This window comes from Gavialis gangeticus, unplaced genomic scaffold (genome assembly GCF_001723915.1).
Source record: "Gavialis gangeticus isolate Ggan-Ray unplaced genomic scaffold, GavGan_comp1, whole genome shotgun sequence".
Lineage (NCBI taxonomy): Eukaryota > Metazoa > Chordata > Crocodylia > Gavialidae > Gavialis > Gavialis gangeticus.
This window is the reverse complement of record NW_017729034.1, coordinates 302,811-322,370: the sequence shown is the minus strand read 5'-3', so window position 1 is coordinate 322,370 and position 19,560 is coordinate 302,811. Positions and strand designations below refer to the sequence as shown.

General features: G+C 43.7%; 1 protein-coding gene across 1 annotated transcript in view; it reads left to right on the top strand.

Annotated features, from left to right (window-relative positions):
* Positions 1 to 19,560, top strand: part of DCBLD2 (discoidin, CUB and LCCL domain containing 2) — a 140,800-nt gene that overhangs the window by 101,521 nt on the left and 19,719 nt on the right. The window contains exons 10-13 of the mRNA XM_019526662.1: positions 13,419 to 13,566; positions 14,017 to 14,151; positions 15,491 to 15,584; positions 18,152 to 18,201. Coding sequence (XP_019382207.1) covers positions 13,419 to 13,566; positions 14,017 to 14,151; positions 15,491 to 15,584; positions 18,152 to 18,201 — 427 coding nt within the window. The remainder of the gene's footprint in view (positions 1 to 13,418; positions 13,567 to 14,016; positions 14,152 to 15,490; positions 15,585 to 18,151; positions 18,202 to 19,560) is intronic.

The window sequence follows — 19,560 nt, the reverse complement described above, 5'->3', positions numbered from 1 at the left end:
CCAGAGCGCCAGGAGTCTTCAGAGATCCGTGTCAGAGGCTGGGCTATAATGCTAGCCAGCTCCTTGAGTACCCTGGGATGTAGATTGTCAGGACCGGCTGACTTGAAGGTATCCAGCTTCTCAAGGTGTTCCTTCACAAGGTCAGCATTAATGGAGGGCAGGGGATCTCCCTCACCTGGACCTCCCTGTCCCGACTTATTGAAGAGCTCCTCCTGGAATCTCAGTGTGGGTTTAGGGCATCAAGAGGCACAGCTGATATGATCTTCACAACTCACCAGCTGCAGGAGAAATGCCAGAAACAATGTAAAAATACTCCGAATTCTTGGCAGCGGTTATATCTTTTATTAGACCAACTAAATCATTGGGAAAAAAAGTCTTTATTTTCAAGCTTTTGAGCTCACCCGCCCTTCCTCTAGCAAAGAGGAATGCACAGATTGTAACATTTCTCCCAGGTAGAAATGTATATACAGTATATGAAGTTTCATTTCTACCTGGGAGAAATGTTACAATCTGTGCATTCCTCTTTGCCAGAGCAAGGGCGTGTGAGCCTGAAAGTTTGAAAATGAAGACACTTTTTGCAACTATTTAGATGGTCTAATAATAGATATAACCTCTGCCAAGAGTTCTGAGTATTTTTGCCTGTAGACCAACATAGCTAAAACTTGTATCTCAGGAACAACGCAAGCCTCTCTATATGGTCTTCTTTGACCTCACAAAAGCTTTAGACTCTGTCAGCCCAAAAGTCCTTCTGAAGTATGGGTGCCCACTGAATGTGGATATCTATGATGTGTCACCATTTTCTGCGTGCTCCATGATAGTATGCAAGTGGTGGTTCTCAGTAATGGATTTAACACCAATCCCTTTGAGGCTGCATCATCTCTCCAACTCTCTTCTCAATATTCCTTGCTGCATCTGACCACCAACAAGCTTCTAGCTGGAGTGGAGCTAAACTACTGAATGGACGGTAAGCTGTTTAACCCCAGCTGACTCTGAGCCAAAACGAAGACCACCCCGACCTCAATCATTGAGCTCCAGTATGCTGATGATGCTGTAGTGTGTACTCACTTGGAAGCAGACCTTCAGGCAATCATCAACATCTTTACCGAGGCATACAAGAGAATGGGACTGACACTTAACATTCAGAAGACTAAGGTCCTCCACCAGCAAGCTCCTAATGAACAGTCCCCAGCTCTGGTAATCCATATCCATGGTGAGACTCTGGAGAACACTGAGCATTTCCTGTACCTTGGAAACCATCTCTCACAGAAGGCTGACATGACAAAGAAATCCAACATAGTCTCAGTTGTGCAAGTGCAGCCTTTGGATGCCTGCAAGAACAAGTACTCAAAGATCGTGACAGCAGATCTGAAACCAAGGTCATGGTTTATCAAGCAGTCATGATCCCCACCTTGCTGTACGGAACTGAGACATGAACAATGTACAAGTCTTATTCTCCCAACTCAGCCAAGAATCTGCTGCAGGGTTCTCAGTACTTTGAAACCTCACAACAACAACAGGAGATGGAAAAGCAGGAGAGGCAGAAAAAGTATGTCATGGACCAAATCAAGAATCCAGCACCACCTGCATATGTCCAAGCTGCAGTAGAGTCTGTTGATCCCAGATAGGACACCCCAGCCATCTTTGGACACACAGATAAGACCATCATGAAAGAGAATCATCCTCGACTGCGAGAGATTTAATAGCAGCCTTCAGCTACCTGAAGGTGGTTCCAAAGAGGATGGAGCTGGACCATTCTCAGAGGTGACAGATGACAGAACAAGGAGCAGTTGCAGCAAGGGAAGTTTTAGTTAGATATTAGGCAAAACTTTCTCACTGGGTGGGCAGTGAAGCACTGGAACAGGTTACCAAGAAAGGTGGTAGAATCTGTATCCTTGAAGGTTTTTTAGGCCTGGCTTGAGAAAGCCCTGGCTGGAATTATCTAATTGGAGCTGGTCCTGCTTTGAGCAGGGGGGTTTTACTAGATGACCTCTTGAGATCCCTTCCAACCCTAATTTTCTATGATTCTTATTTCCGTGGCTATGAGAGCACTTACTTTTTGCCTGTGGGCTGACCGTGCTTGCAGATCCAGCCCTTGGGACCAGAAGCTGGAATGCTGCTAGCCTAGATGGATTTCCTCTTAGAATTAGTGGCCTGAAGAATTTGGAATCAATGTTTACTTAAGATCTCTCTAGCGTCACCTCTAGTATCAGATTTGTGTCTTGCTTTTACTTTGTGATTTTGTCATTAAAGTAGGTAAATAATAAGAAGGCACTTTGAGGTCATGGCATGCAATGTAGTTATCTGAAGTCTTAATGGCCTCTCTGAGCTGTTTGACCCTGAATATTTTGGAGATATAAGCAAAGTAGCCCTAAATGTCAGGCTGGGATAAGAAAATGTTAACATATTTATTATAATTAGAAGTTAGAGAGTAACTGCTAAACATCCTCCTCATCTACATTGCAGTGAGGTGATGTTGTAACTCAATGGAAAGTGCTTTGAACAAATCTGAAGTGAAACGTCCTGGAAGCATTTTTCCCAGATCCAATAATACCAAAAATACTTTTTTTCTTTCCTGTACCCATATGTAAAGCTGGGATTCCTGTGAGGCTATGCCCCTTCAGCTTCATCCAGTGACAAAATCATATAAAAGTAGAGCTGGAAGGTAGAGATGTGAAAGGTTAAACTATTAATAATTTAACTGATAAGCCCAGTGATCACCACAGTCTGGCAGGGACGGGGTGGGGAGGGAAGCCACCCAGTGCCCCAGCACAAACCAGAAGGTGGCAGGGCAGGCAGGTGGGAGGAGTGAGGGGGAAGGGTGAGCGGGACTAGTACCCATAGCCTATGAGGTTAAAGAGGAAAACAGCTGGTGGCCTAATGACTCATCAGCAAGGATCCTGGTTTTCCCTGATAAAAAAAAAAAAAAAATCACAGATTCTCTGATAAAACCCCCGAAGTCCATTATTAAAATTAAAGACCCTCCCAGCCCTCCCCAGCCCTGCTGGTGCCCCTCTTTCCCCCCACTATGCCCCCACCCCTGCTGGTGCCCTTCACTCCACCCACAACAGCCCCCCAGCCCTACTGGTGGCCACCCACAGCCCCTGGCCCCCAGCCCTGCTGGAGGGGGCCCCCAGCTGCCAGAGCTATGGGGCCAGGGACCCAGGTCCGCCACTCCCTGCCCCCAACAGAAGGCAGCTGCAGCAGAAGGAGCACAGAGCCGGCTCCCCCACTGCTGCTTGTTGCGGTCTTGGGCTCGGGCAGGGGCACGGCCAGCTCCTGGGGGCTGCGCACACTCCTGGGGGGTAAGGGGGACCTGTACCCCCCAGTTCTGTGCTAAGACAGGCTGCGGGCTTGAGCTCCTGCCCTGCTTCTCTCCTGCGGGGCCTCTGCAGCCACACAGGCATGACCCAGTGTGGCTGGGAACAGTGGGGCTGCATGAGGATCTCCTCATCCCCTGCCCCGCCACTGCCCTGGAGACGCGCCTCCTGGCCTGCTGCTTTCCTCAGTGCAGCCCCGGGTGCAGGAGGCACGTCACTGGGGCAGCGCAGGGCAAGCAGCTACTAGGAGATCCCCACACAGCTCTTCTGTCCCCAGCCATGCTGGGTCGTATGGGAGGGAAACAGGGTGGCAGGAAAGTGGCAAGCAGTTTCCAGGCTCCAGAAGAAAAGTGAGCCAGAGGTAAGCCTTGGCCCTGTAGTCCTGGCATCTGGGGGTCCCCCTGCCAGAGAGAAAAAGCATTCTTCATTTTTATTGCAGCCCTTCAGATTTTTGAAGATTGCTATGTCCTTTCTTAAGTGCCTTTTCTGCAAGCTGAACATACCTATTTCCTTCAACTTCTCCTCATACAACTTACCTTCCAAACCTTTGATCATTTTGTTGCCTGCTTCTGGACCCTTTCTCAGAGTCGTTTTAAAATGTGGAGTCCAAAACTGTGCACACTACTTCAGATGTGGCATAACCAAGTGCTGAGTAAAGAGTCAATATAGCTCCCATGTCTTGCACCTAATGATTCTGTTGATGCATCCCAAAACTACATTCAGCTTTAGTGTAGCTATATCACCCTGCAGATTTGTGATCTACCAAGACACCCAGATCCTTCTGCATAGTGCTGCCATCAAGCCAGATATTGCCCATTTTGTATTTGTGTTTTTGAATATTTTCCCCAAGGTACCTTGCATGTGCCCGCTTTGATTTTAATTCTGTTAGCTCCAGCCCAGTTTTCCAATCTGTCAGGATCTTTCTGAATTGTGCTTTTGCCTTCCAGTATTTTCACAATCCTTCTCAGTTTTTAATAAACACAGTGAACAACACTGGACAGGACAGACCCCTGTGGGATTCTACCTGAAAATTTGTCACTCTCACATGGATCCATTTATTGAGCCAGTTGTCTGTCCACCTTATTTGTCAGGCCTATGTTTCCCCCATTTCTTTGTCATTGCCAAGGGATCTTGTCAAAAACCTTGCTGAAGCCCAGAGACATTATACCCACAGCATTTCCTTTATCCATACAATTAGTTACTCTGTCAAAGGAGATCAAGTGTGTTTGGCATGTTTTATTCTTTGTAAATCCATGCTGGTTGCTTTTGATCAGCCTTTCATCCTTCAGATACTTGCAAATGGATTTCCTTATGATATGCTCCTGGGTATTAAGGTGAGACTAAGCAGTCTCTCGTTTTCCATGTCCCCCCTTTTTTGCCTTTTTTAAAGAGGGGCATTATCTTGGCTTTTTTCTAGTCCTCTCATACCTCACCTGTCTCCTACAACTTCATAAATATTATTGCCAAGGGCTTTGAGGTAACCAGTCCCTTCAGTACCCTGGGATGCATTTCATCAGTCCCTGCTGCCTTGAATTAATTCAGAGCCATCAAAAGCTCTCTGACTGGTTCTTTTGTTGGTCTCATCCCTCAGCATGTCACCTTCCGTATCCAAATAATCCTTATTAGGTATTTGGTTGAAGCTTAATTTTTTTATGAATACTAAGGCAAGGTAGCTGCTGAGTTGCCCCATCTTCTTTGCATCATCTACTCAGAGTTCATTCTGGCTATATAACAGTGGAGCCACAGCTTTCTTGGTCTTTCTTTTCTGGCCAGCACACTTACAGAACCTCTTTGTGTTGTCCTTATTTTCCCTCACCAGGGGCAGGTCAATTTTTTACCTTTGCCTTCCTGATTTTGTCCCTGCAGGTTCTTGCTGTTTCCTGCTTTGCTTCCTTGGTGGCTGGCTCATCTTTCCACTGCCTCTGTGCTTTCCTTTTGCATTTGAGGCATCCTAGAAACACAGGTCTCCAAATGCTCTTTTGTGTTTTCATTGTATTGGAACAGTTCCTTGTAGGGCTTCTAATATTGTGCCTTTTAGTAACTTCCAGACTTTATCCTTCAGTCTGTCTTCCCGTGGCACCATGCCTACTATCTCTCCTTGAATCGGTTGAAATCTGCCTTTTGAAATGCGGTGTTTTCGTTTTGCTGACCGTACACTTTTCCCATCTCAGGATCTTGAATTCTGTCATATTATGATTGCTTCCTCCCACGTTTCCTATCATCTTCATATCTTCCACCAATCCTTCCCTATTGGTCGGGACAAGATCCAAGATAGATGATCCCCTAGTTGTATTCTTAGCCCTTCTGGAACAGAAAGTTGTCTTCCACACACATTAGGGACTGGCTCAGCATTTTGTTTGCCTGTATAGTTCTTCCAGCAGATCTCTGGAAAACTGAAGTCTTTCATCAGTACCATCTCATAACTTCTGGATCATTTTGTCACCTCTTTGAAGAGTGCTTCATGCACCTCCTCTTCCTCACTTGGAGGCATATAATAAATCCCCACCATTATATCAGTTGTATCTTTCACCTTTTATCTTCACCTAAATGTGTTCTGATCTGCTATTTCTTCCTTCTGAACTAGGGAACAAGTGTGTGTGTTTTTGACATGCAAGTTGACAACGCCACCTTTTCTCCCAACCCTGTCCTTCTGAAATCTCAATGTTGATAGTCCAGTAATAAGAGCTGTCCCACCAGGTCCCTGAAATACCAGTCAGATCGTAATTCTTTTTGCAGACTATGACTTCTAGCTCATCTTATTTCCTCTACTTCTCACATTTGTACACATATATTGGATGTACCTTGCATTTTGACCTACTTGTTTCCCTTTTACATAGCTTGTTGCTGTCCAGTGACTGTCTTGCCTTTTCCCAGAGTTGAGCTGCTTCTTCTGGTCCTTTCCCCTCTGGATAGTTTTTGTCACTGGAGGGTTTCATTCACCATCCCTTGTGGAACCTAAGTTAACACTCTACTTACTAGGTTTGCCAGATGATGGCCAAAGATTTTCTTTTCAGTCCCAGGTAGATGGATCCTATCTCTTGATAGCAGCCCTCTACACCAAAACATCATACAATGTCAAAGAAGCCAAAGCTTTCATGTCAACAGCACCACCTCAGCTACGTGTTCACTTGCAGGATGCATTGGTCTCTGTCTGGACCCTGGCCTTCCATGGGAAAAATGGATGAGCACACCACTTATGCTCCAAGCTCCTTGCTTCTCCTGCGAAGAGACTCAGTCTCCTCTGACCTGCTCACTGTCATTCAGTATCATGGGTGCCTACATGACAGGGTAGTTAGTCTGAAGAATGAATGAGCTCTGGCAGTTTCTTTGACTTTCTGAATTTGGGCTCCAGGCAGAGAGCGCACCTTCCAGGACCCCAAATCCAGATGACATAACAGTGTTTTTGTTCCCTGCAGAAGGAGGTCACCAACCACTACTACTCTCCTCTTACTTCGTGGTGCAGTTGTCTTGGAGCCCACATCTGTGGGGCCCTGCACTTCCTGTTCTCTAGGCTGCTGAGTCTTGCCTGCTGATGTTCTCACCTCTGCCTTTTTCTCAGCTGATGTACCACAGAGTGCTTGAAAGCAGTTGCTAACTTTGTTCTATTCCTCTTGAATTCTAGGACCCTCCATCTTGAAGCAGTCACATGCTGCCACTTCTCGGTTCCCTTTTGCCCCTTCATTGTCAAATTCTCATAACTGCTAGTCAAGAAATCTTCCTTTTCCTTGATAGCATGCAGTGTGGATACCTGTGCTTCCCACCTTTCATTAGTTTCCTCCAAGATAGACACCACCTTACATTTGGTGCAGATACAATGATTCCAACCTTGTGGGAGGAACATGCCACTCCATAGATTGATGAGTGACAGAAATAGTTGGTAAGGAATTCAGGCCTCTTGTAGTTGATTCTTCTTTGACTTTTGTATTCCCCTTTTCTGATAAGAAATACTCAAATGATTGAAAGGATTTTTCCCGCTTTGTGATTTTTTTAACTGATACTGAGGCTAGAGAGATGCTTGGGGATCAGTTCCTTATTATACCCCTCCCCAAAAAGGAAGCATCAAAGCTATCCTAGATTTGAAGAGCTTGAATGTATGCCCACTTGAAAGATTTATTCCTTTCCTTGTGTTTGCCTTTACCCCATCACAGAAAGTTCTGGAAAAGATCCTTGCATGAAGATGAAGTGGGGATGGATTCAAATTAGGATATGAGAACCTGGACAGGATTCAGTTATGGAGATGATGGCTTTTTTGGCACTTTTAAATTGCAGTTCAAAGTTACCAGGTAATGAGAAGACTTTTGCTGTCAGGCAAAAGATAGGAGTGCTTTTTTACCTGTTTATCACAATATTGAAGAGAATTTTCCACATAGGTAGCCTTCCTGAAGGGCACTGGTCCTGGCTACTGAAACTCCCTAGGAAACCAGCTAGAAACTGAGTCTTAGATATTCAAAAGAAAAACAATCCAGACATTATCTTCTTAATTTAAGTTTTGGCTGCCCTCTTCTGGCCTTGGTGATATACAATGTTCACTATTTAGCCTTATAAATCAGGCTGGGTGACAAAAATGTTCAGTTGGATTGCTTTATTGTCTAAAAAACTAAAGGGTTTTTTTCCTTTTTTACATTAATACATGAGCATATTTGTTCTATGTATTAGTGACCATTTGGAAATCCCTAAAGTCCACACAACAAACAGCATTGCATTCCCTTGTAGTTCAAATAAATCTTCAGAGGATCAATATATCAAAATGCTTTTGTAGACATGGCCTTGGCCAAAAAGTGCCAACCCTGATACAAAGTGTATTTAAATAAGTTTGTGTAAAAAATCTATAGGTATGCCTTTACAAATTTAAAACCTTTCCCTCCTTTTCCAAGATCCTCTTCAGGGGATCTGTGATTTTCAGTAACCTTTCACATGTACTTGTTCTCCCCTAGAGTCTTAAATGGTGGGCACTGGGCATATGCCTGCAAAAATTATTCCACTTTATATTGTAAAAATAAATATAAACAGTCACAACTGAGCAATATTGTGACTTCTAGTAGTAGCTTGGTAACAAAGAGAAAGAAGGAAAGGAGAGGTAACAAAGAGAAACAAAGGGAAAGAAAATGCACATGCAGCTGTGGCTTTTATTTTGAAAGACTGGGAGAGAAATATTTGAAATTAATTGTGTTTTACCCCTCACATCCCGTTTAATCTGTTGTACCTCATTTGCTGTATGAAGGTGGAAAGGGAAAGAACCGGGTGGAAATGGAGTACAAATGGAATGTGTTTTCCTAGCAATGGAAATGGGCGCAGCATAGCACAAACAAAAATAACAATAGGGTAGGTATGGTTTCTCTTCATGGGTTGTTCTATTTGGCAACCAGTGGTAATGTTCTGTTTGAATTTTCTTTTCTCAAGTGTTATTGTGACATGGCATCAAGATCCTTGTAAGAGTAGAACAGTATTAACACTTTTAGGGGTGCAAGAACATACATATGATTCACAAGATAAATCCAAAGATTTCAAATCCATAATGTCAAAATCATTCTGACATGTTGTGCTCTTTGAGTGCTTTGCAACAGAACAATTGCTCTGTTATAGTGTTCTGTATTCCAAAAATAGATGGAAAGCTACGAACTGGCATTTTATCCAAGGAGTGTCATGTCTAATGACTGGTTCCTTGAGTCTAGAAAAGGGTTAAGAACCACTGGCTTATATGAAAGGCTGTAGACCAGCAGGTAATTTCACCCTTTGAGACAGGGAAGTGACTTCTGTGTAGCACAGATGCACTATTGGAAGCTAAATATGATGGTGTTCAACTATTTCAAAATAAACCACATATACTTACCCTAAGATTTGGTTCTATTAAAAATAGCATTGAGGTAAAGATATGGTACCATCCTTGCTCTAGATTTAGATAAGTTATTGGAAACCAGGGAAGGGTTATGTACTAATAATAATACTTTACAATAGTTTGAAAAAGTTGTTCATGTTGCTCTTCATATGTGTTAAAGTGGTCATTTATCTTTCCTTTAAATAGAGAAAGATTTAAATTGGAGCTTGGTAATATTACTGGTCAAAAGGATACAGTGATTTGAAAGCATGACAGTTACCAATTTGAGATCTCTTTTAACTGACCCCCCATGTCAAAATAATACAATACAGTTGTAATTGAATACTTACGAATGCACTGAAGTGCTTGATACCATGAACTGATGAGTTCTTATCTCTAAATGGTGAGTTTTGCACCTAAAGTCATGCAGCTAGTCCTTGAATTAATTAAAAGTCAGATCCCATTTGTCAGATGGTCTACATTTTGAACATGAGACCCATAGTTGGTTTAAAAGCTTCTTTGTAAGTACTCCTTATTCTTAAGATGAGGCTATAGGCTCACTTAAATATTCATCTCTGCATGCTGCTGAGCTTGGGATGCTCTGTTTCCTCTTGGAAGCAGAAGACAGCTAATTAACATGAGACTAGGTTAACTGGCACTGTCTGAGGAATGCTAAGTAGCATACCTGAAACCTACCCCAAATGTGACTATTTTGCTTCTCTCTCATAATTAAATATGCTTTTTGAGGCCAGTTTGTGACAGACTGCTTTAGTTATATAACGGTTTCCGAGAGAGAGAGACAGAGAGAGTGTGTGTGTGGTGAACAATGCAGTGGAAATGACCAAGTCCAAACCCACCATTCTACAGCCTTATATGAGATGTTTGTGTACTAATATACCAAGAAAATAGAGTCTTAGATACTTTTGACCCTTCCTCCCTCCTCACACCCCCCGCCAATAAGCATCTGATGATTTTTGCCTCCACTGCTCTGAATGAAGGTGTCACGGGGCAGGGCCCAGGAGTGGCCGTGATCCCTCCTGGCGCCCCTACCGTGCCAAGTTGCCCTTCTAGCACCCTCGTCTCGCCCGCCACGTCTTTGCTGTTTATATAATATTAATGGGAGGCTGCCTTTCCTGGGCTTCTCGGACCCGGTGCTCTTGCCCTATACGGATATCTCTTGGTGCACCCACCCTAGGGCATCGCGTGGCTCCTTCTGCCCCCAATACCACGCCCAAGCCTCGCCAGTGTTCCGGACATTCTCGTGTCTCTATGTACGCGCCCTCTCCGGGGCCTCTCCGGTATACGCGCCGTGCCCTTCCAGGCTCTTTAGACTTGCCCTTGCCCCTTTCAGGGGCTTCCCAATCAATTCGCCCTTGTCTAGGGCTTCTCCCGTATCCTCGTCCTTACCGACACTCTAATCTTATACGTGCCCTCTCCGGGCTTCTAACCACGCGCCCGCCCTTCTCCGGGCTTTTGAACCTCGTCGGCCCTACCTGGGCTCCCTATTCCCGTATTCACGGTCACTCTATGGCCTATGCCTCACACCCATCGGCCTCCCTGGGCCTGTCCCGCGCTTCTCGGGCCTGTCGGCCTCCCTGGGCCTGTCCCAGTACGCACTTCTCACGCTGGGGCTCAGGTGGCCCGTAGCCGTGCCTGGCCCCTTGACCCTTCTCAGGGTCCTTCACCCTACTGGGCAGAATACCGCCCTCACGGGCTGGGGTCTCAACCCCCACACACCGCGCCACACAGCTGCGCCTCCCAGGCACTGCTCTGTGCCCGAACAGGGCACCCAGGAACCTCCACTCCACTGGGGAGCTCCTAATGAGGCCTCCTCGCACCCCTACAGCCTCACCTGGTCCTCCGGTGGTAACAATGACCCAAAACGAAGAAACATAAAACCATAAGCCGACCGGCTACAACACAGATAAGCCTCCTGGCTGGTCTTACCTAAACAAAACACAAGCTATGAGCCAATTATGCTGAAAAAAAAACAAATAATTGAGAGGCAGGAAGGAAGTACATGTTTCTGGAGCAAATGTTAACTGATGGAGACAACTGAAAGGTAAACCCCAAGAATGCTAAATCCACTTGGAAATCTTTCAGTGGTCTAAGAAGGGGTCACTTTTCTGAAATTGATAAGTGAATTCTTAAGTATGCTCAAGAAAAGAGAAATGAGGGAATGTCAGTTACTCATGAAGAACTTAGACTCAAGCATTAGAAACAAGAATTGAACATTCTGCGGCAAAAAATTAAAAGCAAATAATGGGTGGTTTCTCCAAATGATGCAACAGCTTAAGAAATACATTACTTGCACAAAAGTAACCACCAGGCTGCAGTGAAAAGCTTGTTGAATTATTGGATTGTGCAAGGCACATGATTACCAACTGGGCCAGGCAGGTAATTCTGACAAGACTGTAGTCTATTTTAATGTGCTGAGCAATGTCACAATCAATGAGAGGTGCAAAATTCATAATTTTGACAAGTACAGGAAATGAAGGGTTGCAAATAACATTGCTGTTAGCAGTATTGGTGTATGGGAGAAAATTGCCATCCTGCGTGATTTTGAAACAGAAATCTGCCAAAAGATAACTTATCACCAGGAGTAGAGGTTAGGCTCCAGAAATGAGGATGCATGTCAAGTGAACTGATGAATGACTGGTTAGATGTGTGGAACAGGAGACCTGGGGCACTGCTGAAGAAACAAGGAATATTAGTGTTAGAGGCATTTAGAAGACATGTAACACCCAGTGCAAAAGCAAAAATTTGAGAAGTACTGTATATATGAGGCCTTGGATGGACCTGAAGATGATGTTTTGTGGGAAGATGAGGAGATGAGAACAGTGAAGAGAGCAACAGTAAGATGGCCTGTGAAAGTGACCAGTTTTAAATTGTAAGATCGAAGAAAGGAATAGGGCTCACCAGGTTTTTCAGGACAGAACCTAATGTAGATGACTTCTGTTGAATTTGACTTGCTGGTTTTTGTCAGTAGGTCTGTTTATAATAAATAATAACACATTTAAAATTTTATATATGTGGAATTTAATTATTGGAGGATCATTTTAAATTCAGGATTGTCTTGGAGTTGAGTAAATCCTTTCCCCAAACGCAAGTATTTATGATGAGATCTATTTTCAGCATCATACAATTGACTGCTTTTTGAGACATTGACTATAATGCATTCAAGGACATAGTTGTCTTTCTGGGTAACTCTTTGTCATTGGCAGTTGGCTAATAACTGGAACAACTGTCATTTGTTTGACTGCCTTTGTACAGTGACTTTGTGGCCTATTAAAACCCTATCGTGCATTTATGTACGCACAGCCACATGCCTGTTTTTAGGTTTTGTTGTTGAAGGTCTCTCTCAAATTTGAACTCCCAGAATAGTGATCTCATTCTTTTCAGCTTTAAGGTTAGCTGTCTTAGCATACTGCAGCCACTAGAGAGCAATATGACTATGTATTTCAGCAGGCGTCTATCTAGTAAAGGCCTTGCAGACACTCATGACACACAGCCCTAAAACAATCTAAAAAGGCAACAACAGGTATACTTGGTTTTCTGTTCCTATTGCCTGCTATCTCTAGGTAGGTACAAGAGCAGGATGGCAGTATAACAGGGCATAGGGCACATGAAGGAGTTGGATCCACCTCACAAAGGTCCAACCAGGTAGGGCAGCATGGGGGATTGGAAGGCACATATCTGTACTGAACCACACGTCCCCTTTGGAGTGCTTTCTACTGCCTTTTCATGCCTGTGGCGCTTGCTCTTTCTGCACAGTGACCTGACATCAGCAGAAAGGGCAAGTACAGGTGACTTGGGTGCTGGGGAGTAGAGACAGGAATTGCAGCCCACAGCAGGAGGCCAAACTCAGACCTGTGGCAGCAAAAGTTGCCAGTTTTTGCAATAAAGGACTGATAGCTGTGAAATGCAGAATAATTTATCAGCACTATTAGGAGTGAATTTTTAAATAGGCCTTATATATAAGATGTCAGTAGAATAACATTAAGATGCTTGGCAGTTTTTATTTTGAGATCTGGGTGGTGGAAATATATTGAGCATATTAAAGTTTCTATTTCTCTACGTTTGAAGTAACATGTTTTTGTTCATATTTCTCTGAAATTTTCTCTCTTTGGAAACCTGGTCAGCAGCACTTTTCAGGGAAGTAAATGATATATTACACAATACTTTGTACAGCTTATTTAGTTAAATAGGTCCTGATTAGCGTAGAATTGGTAGAACATACATTGTAGAAGCTAATAGTTTAAATGTCTTCTTTCCTCTTTTTCTAGGTATTTCAAGGAAACACTGAATATTATCATGAAGTTCGTAATAACTTCATCTCGCCCATTATTGCACGCTTTGTTAGAATTAACCCCTTAAAGTGGCACCAGAAAATTGCAATGAAAGTGGAACTGCTAGGATGTCAATTTACTATAGGTAAGACAAATAAAATGCCTCTGCTGTAAAAGACGACATCTGTGTAACACTGATGAAATGTGTGTGTGTGAAGGCATGTGAACACTCAACTCTTCAGAAAGAAAATCTCTAAATGTTTCTCTCTAAAAACAGTCATTTTGAAGAGGGGCAAAAAATCTTTTTAGATCTAAAACTTCTATTTGACAAATTATTTTAGCTGCAGAGTGGCCTGAGACTTTTCCACCTAGGAAAAAAATACCTGTTTTAGCTACCTTGTGATAAAGATAAACACAATTGTTACTTGCAAGACTAGTAATTTGCTTGTTTAATCGTAGGCACATTTTTTTTTCGATTGAACAAGAGGCACATAGTAAACTATCTATGCTTTCTTTTCATGCCAAGGGAGCTTGTTAAACTTACAGTAATGCTATGACTGAGTACACTTTTTCTTCTTAACTTTTTTTTACAAAGGTCGGTCCCCAAAACTTACAATGGCTCCACCGCCGCCACCACCACAGACCAGTAATGACTTTTCCCTGCAGACTGATAAAACAACTTTCATTCCTGAAATCAAAAACACCACTGTGACTCCAAGTGTAACCAAAGGTACCAGCATTCAAACAGCTGCAGCAGCAGCGTTTTAGAACTCGAATAGCATATGACTTATGTTAACATAGTTTATTTAAAATGCATTAATTGGCATGTACTTTCTCCATTTTTGGTATTGTGAATATTTGTTCTCCAATTTAAACGCTAACATTCTACAAACTCATTCCTTCCTTTTAGATATTTATTACTGTATTTGAGATGCATATAATCCATGCTCATGTATACTTACCTTTAGCAATTAAGTAAGTGCATGCAAATTCAGTTTCTTCTGCAGTTATAAATTTCAAGACGTAGAATCCTGAAATTAGATGCACTCTTTTAATTATGTGCTACTGGTTCTTGTTACAAGAAATCTCAAATTTGAACTCCCAGGGTTCATCAAAAAGTAATCAATCTCTTACTGAATTTTGACCATTTGTACGTGTCAGACAGTGATCTTTTGAAACTTTTTAACGTTAATTTCTTCCATGAAGCAGTCATGTCAGCCTGAAACTTGGCGAGAAAATTTAACCTGGGCTAACAACTTTGATTTAATTAAAAAAAAAATAGTATCAAAGTCAGCAGTAGTATAAGTTAAAATATTGATAGAGGGTAGACGTATGCCAAATAATGCAAAAACAAGTGCTTAACATAACTCATTTAAAGGTATGACTTGTATTGTGGGAAGTTCAGACCTATGCAGATGTATATTCCTGTGCTGTTCAGTTTTTATTAGGTTGATATTCAGTCATATTTCATTCTGGGTTTTTTGTTTGTTTTTTCAAGTTTGACTCATATTTGGCAACTTGGGAAAAATTCCTACTTGTGTATGCACACATGCGTACATGAAAGAATAGATGAAAGAATTTCTGAGTGCTAGATTAGGCACTAATGGCATCTTTCCATGTGCTCCAGGGCTGGGGGTGCTTTAATTAGCATGGTTCCAAGAGCTGCTCTAGTTAAAACTCCCACAGTGTCTCGTGTATTCAGCGTCTCATGCTTCAAAATGGTGGCAGGTGTGCTTTTACTAAAGCTCTCCTGCCACCATTTTGAAGCATGAGGACACTGAATACATGAAACACAAATGATGCTGGAGCATGCTAATTAGCACACTCCATCAGACTTGATTAATCAAGTATGCTCTGATGCACTGTAATTACAGTGTATTGGAGCAGCATCCCCACATATCTACATACAACCAATTTAACATTTACTCTGTGGGAGAACCCATAGGCCAACAGAATCCCAGGGTGCCATACAGATAGAAAATTACACGTTCCCCAAAGAACTTGCAAAATGTGACTTGATACATAATAAATTGCTCTCTTTTACATCACTTTTGCTTAATGCATTTCAGATGTTGCATTGGCAGCTGTTCTGGTTCCAGTGTTGGTGATGGTCTTCACTACTCTGATTCTGATTTTGGTGTGTGCATGGCACTGGAGGAACCGGTAAATGAATGTTTCATAGTTTCACAGTTGGTAGGGTTGGAAGGGACCTGAGCACATCATCAAGTCTGACCCCCAGCCATGGGCAGGAAAGGATGCTGGGGTCAAACAACCCCGTCATGGTGATTATCAAGTCTCCTTTTGAAGACCCCCAGGGTAGAAGCGAGCACCACTTCCCTTGGAAGTTGGTTCCAGATCCTAGCCACCCTGACTGAAGTAGTGCCTCCTGATATCTAGCCTGAATCTACTCTCCATCAACTTATGGCCATTATTCCTTGTTACTCCTGGTAGTGCTCGGGGGAACAGGGACTCCCCCATAGCCTGCTGGTCCCCCTTGGCCAGTTTGTAGACGGCCACCAGATCTCCTTTCAGCCTTCTCTTGTGGAGGCTGAACAGGTTCAGGTCCCGTAGCCTCCGCTCATGGGGCCTGCCCTGCTGTCCCCTGATCATGCGAGTGGCCCTCCTCTGGACCCTCTCAATGCTGTCCACATCCCTCCTGAAGTGTGGCGCCCAGAACTAGACACAGCACTCTAACTGCAGCCTGACCAGTGTCGCGTAGAGGGGGAAGATCACCTCCTTGGACCTGCCTGTGATACATCTGTGGATGCATGACAAGGTGCGGTTAGCCTTCCTGACCATTGGTGGCCCATGTTCGTTTTGGAATCTATAATGACACCAAGATCCTTTTCTGCCTCTATGCTGACTAGAAGGGAGTTCCCCAGCCTGTAGGTCTGCTGCTGGTTCTTCCTCCCTAGGTGCAACACCTTGCACTTGTCAGTATTGAATCCCATCCTGTTCTCACCTGCCCACCCCTGTAACCTGTCCAGATCTAGTTGTTACCTGTCCCTCTCCTCTAGCGTGCCCACTTCTCCCCACATCTTAGTGTCATCCACAAATTTGAACAAGGTGCCTTTCACCGCCTTGTCCAAGTCGCTGATGAAGATGTTGAACAGTGCGGGCCCAAGGACTGAGCCCTGGGGGACCCCACTGCCCACATCTCTCCAGGTTGAAAAAGATCCATCTACCATCACTCTCTGGGTGTGGCCTGCCAGCCAATTTGCAATCCATCTGACTGTGTAGGCATCAACACCACAGTTGTCTAATTTTTTTATGAGAATGGGGTGAGAGGCAGTGTCGAAGGCCTTCCTAAAGTCCAGAAAGACTACGTCCCCTGCGACACTTGTGTCCAAGGCTTTTGTGACCTGGTCATAGAAGGCCACCAGGTTGGTCTGATAGGACCTGCCTCAAATGAACCCATGTTTGTTACCCCTAAGCATAATCTCCCCTGCTGGTCCCTTGCAAATGTGCTCCTGGATAATTTTCTCAAAGAGCTTCCCCAGGACCAAGGTAAAACTAACAGGTCTGTAGTTTCCTGGCTCCTCCTTCCTCCCTTTTTTGAAAATGGGGACCACATTGGCCCTTTTCCAGTCCTCTGGCACCTCGCCAGAGCACCACGAGTGCTCGTAAAGCTGTGCCAGGGGTCCCGCAATGACCTCTGCCAATTCCCTCAGCACTCTGGGGTGGAGATCATCAGGACCTGCTGATTTGTACACGTCTAGTCCCACCAGAAGTTCCCTGACGTGGTCCTCACTGACCCTGGGCCTGGCAGTGCCTCCCCTGCTCAAAAAGATGGAGGCAAAGAAATTGTTAAAGAGGTTAGCTTTGTTGTCTGGTGTGACCACCAGATTTCCTAGCGTATCCTGCAGAGGCCCTATGTTACCTGGTACCCTCTTTTTACCCCCTACTGTATTTAAAAAAGGACTTTCTGTCATCCTTGATCCAGGTCACTAGTCCCAGTTCCATCTCTGCCTTAGCCTTCCTAACAGCCCCCCTACAGTCTTGAGCAGTGGAGGTATAATCCTCCTTGGTGATGGCCCCTCCCTTCCATTGGGCATACACCTCCTTTTTAGCTTTGAGACATTCCTGGATGCTTTTGGTGAGCCATGGGGGCTTTTGAGCACTCTTGCCCCCTTTGATCCACGTTGGGATTGTCACCCTTTGGGCTTGGAGGATCATCTCCTCCTTAAGGAATGACCACTCTTCCTGGACTCTCAACTCTCCCCTCCCGGGACCTCAGTGCCTCCCTGACTAGTCTCCTTACCTCATTGAAATCCGCCTTCCTGAAGTCTAGGACTGTTGCCTTTCTGCAGGCTCTTGACACCCTGCGCTGGATGGTGAATTCCAGTAGGCAATGATTGCTATCGCCCAGGTGGTCGAGAACCCGCAGTTCAAAATAATCTTCATTCATATGAAGATGAAGTGTTCTTCATTCTGAATACTCAATATTTTGTCAGCTAGTACTAGTGTACACTTCCTGTAAAGCACTTTTGAGAATACTTTCCCTGTACTTTTTCATTTCTGTGGCAGGAGGTTAAGTTTTCATAATGAGAAGGAAGTTTATTGGAATTGATATCTTGAAACTTAAGCCTTAAACATGTCAATGTTATAAATTGTTGGGATTTTTTCTTTCCAAGAAAAATGTTAAACTGGCATTCAGTTTATCAGAATTAATTTGATTTGTATTTAATTGGTATACCTAAATATGCTTAACATTTTTTTCTGCCTTCCAGAAGGAAGAAAACTGAAGGTACCTATGACTTACCTTACTGGAATCGTGCAGGTAACAAAATGGCCGAAACGTTCTTTAATCCAATCATCACTTAAAATGTACATTTCAGTCTACAGTAACATCCATCTTTGCCTCCATCATAATGAGCTACGAGACTATTCTCTGCGATTGGTGATTATAAGCATTGGAGTATTAAATTCTGAATTTACCTGCAATTTAGACTTGTAACTTCTGTTTCTGTGTTTTGGACTTAAAGATAGCAGCCTGTCCAAAGTATTCTATTAAATCTATTTTAGGATCTTTGAATACCAACTTGCAATAATTTTTTTCCTTAAAAACAGGGAAAATATAACTGAGATTTTCACTTTTGAGAGAGAATTTCATGCAGATGGGAAGTGAATGTCTTATGTGTTCTGAAATTGATGAAAAAATCTAAGTCTGACACTTTTCAGGATAAAGCCTATGATCTAGGTCGATGATTCTCTACCTTTTTAGACTGAGGGCACCCCCTGTAACTTGTCTAAATTTAGCAGCACCTCATTTCTGAAACTTATTTCATTTGTTTTTTGACTGTGTAAAAATGGGGTGATTCTTCTGTTGCAAAGAACTCTAAAGAGCACCACAACAAGTCAGAAAGTTTTAGACTCTGTGGATTCCTATTTAAAATCTCTGGGTTTATCCTGTGAATCATACATAGGTATTTGTATACCTAACAATGCCAGAATACTGTGGCACCCCAAAGTAGCCTTAAAAGGATCTTACAGTACCCTGACTGAGAATTGCTGGTCTAGGTATCAAAAGCCTTTAGTAAGCCTGTCAGCTTTTCATATTTGTAACAGGGTTTCTTCTCGGGGCCGATCTAGCAATGCCTCACCCACCTGTTTCTGGTCCAACCGCTTGCCTTCTCTCCTGTCATGCCTTGTTATTAATTAATTAAGATGTTAATTAGGCAGGAGCCTACCCATTTCTTGCCTCAATGCCAGAGGGCGCTATCTTCAGCTCTGTTCCTCCCCTACACCGCAGCCCAACCCTCGCAGATGGCATCCACTGTTCTTATCGTCACAGGGCCCCAGAATCCTCCAATTGGGACCCCTCTAAGATCCCTCCATTCAGGTGGCTTACTCCGCCTTCATTCGGGGATGCCTAGTTCCCTGAAACTATTTCCCCTGTCGCAACTATAGGCCCGTCAGTCTTACCTCAATCCTGGGGAAACTCTTTGAGAAGATCATCAAGGAGCACATTTGTGATGGGCCGGCATCAGAAATGATGCTCAGGGGCAATCAGAATGGATTTATTAGGGGGAGATCATGTCAGACCAACCTGATTGCCTTCTACGATCAGGTCACAAAGGCCATGGATGCAGGTGTCGCGGTGGATGTAGTCTTTCTGGACTTCAGCAAGGCCTTTGAC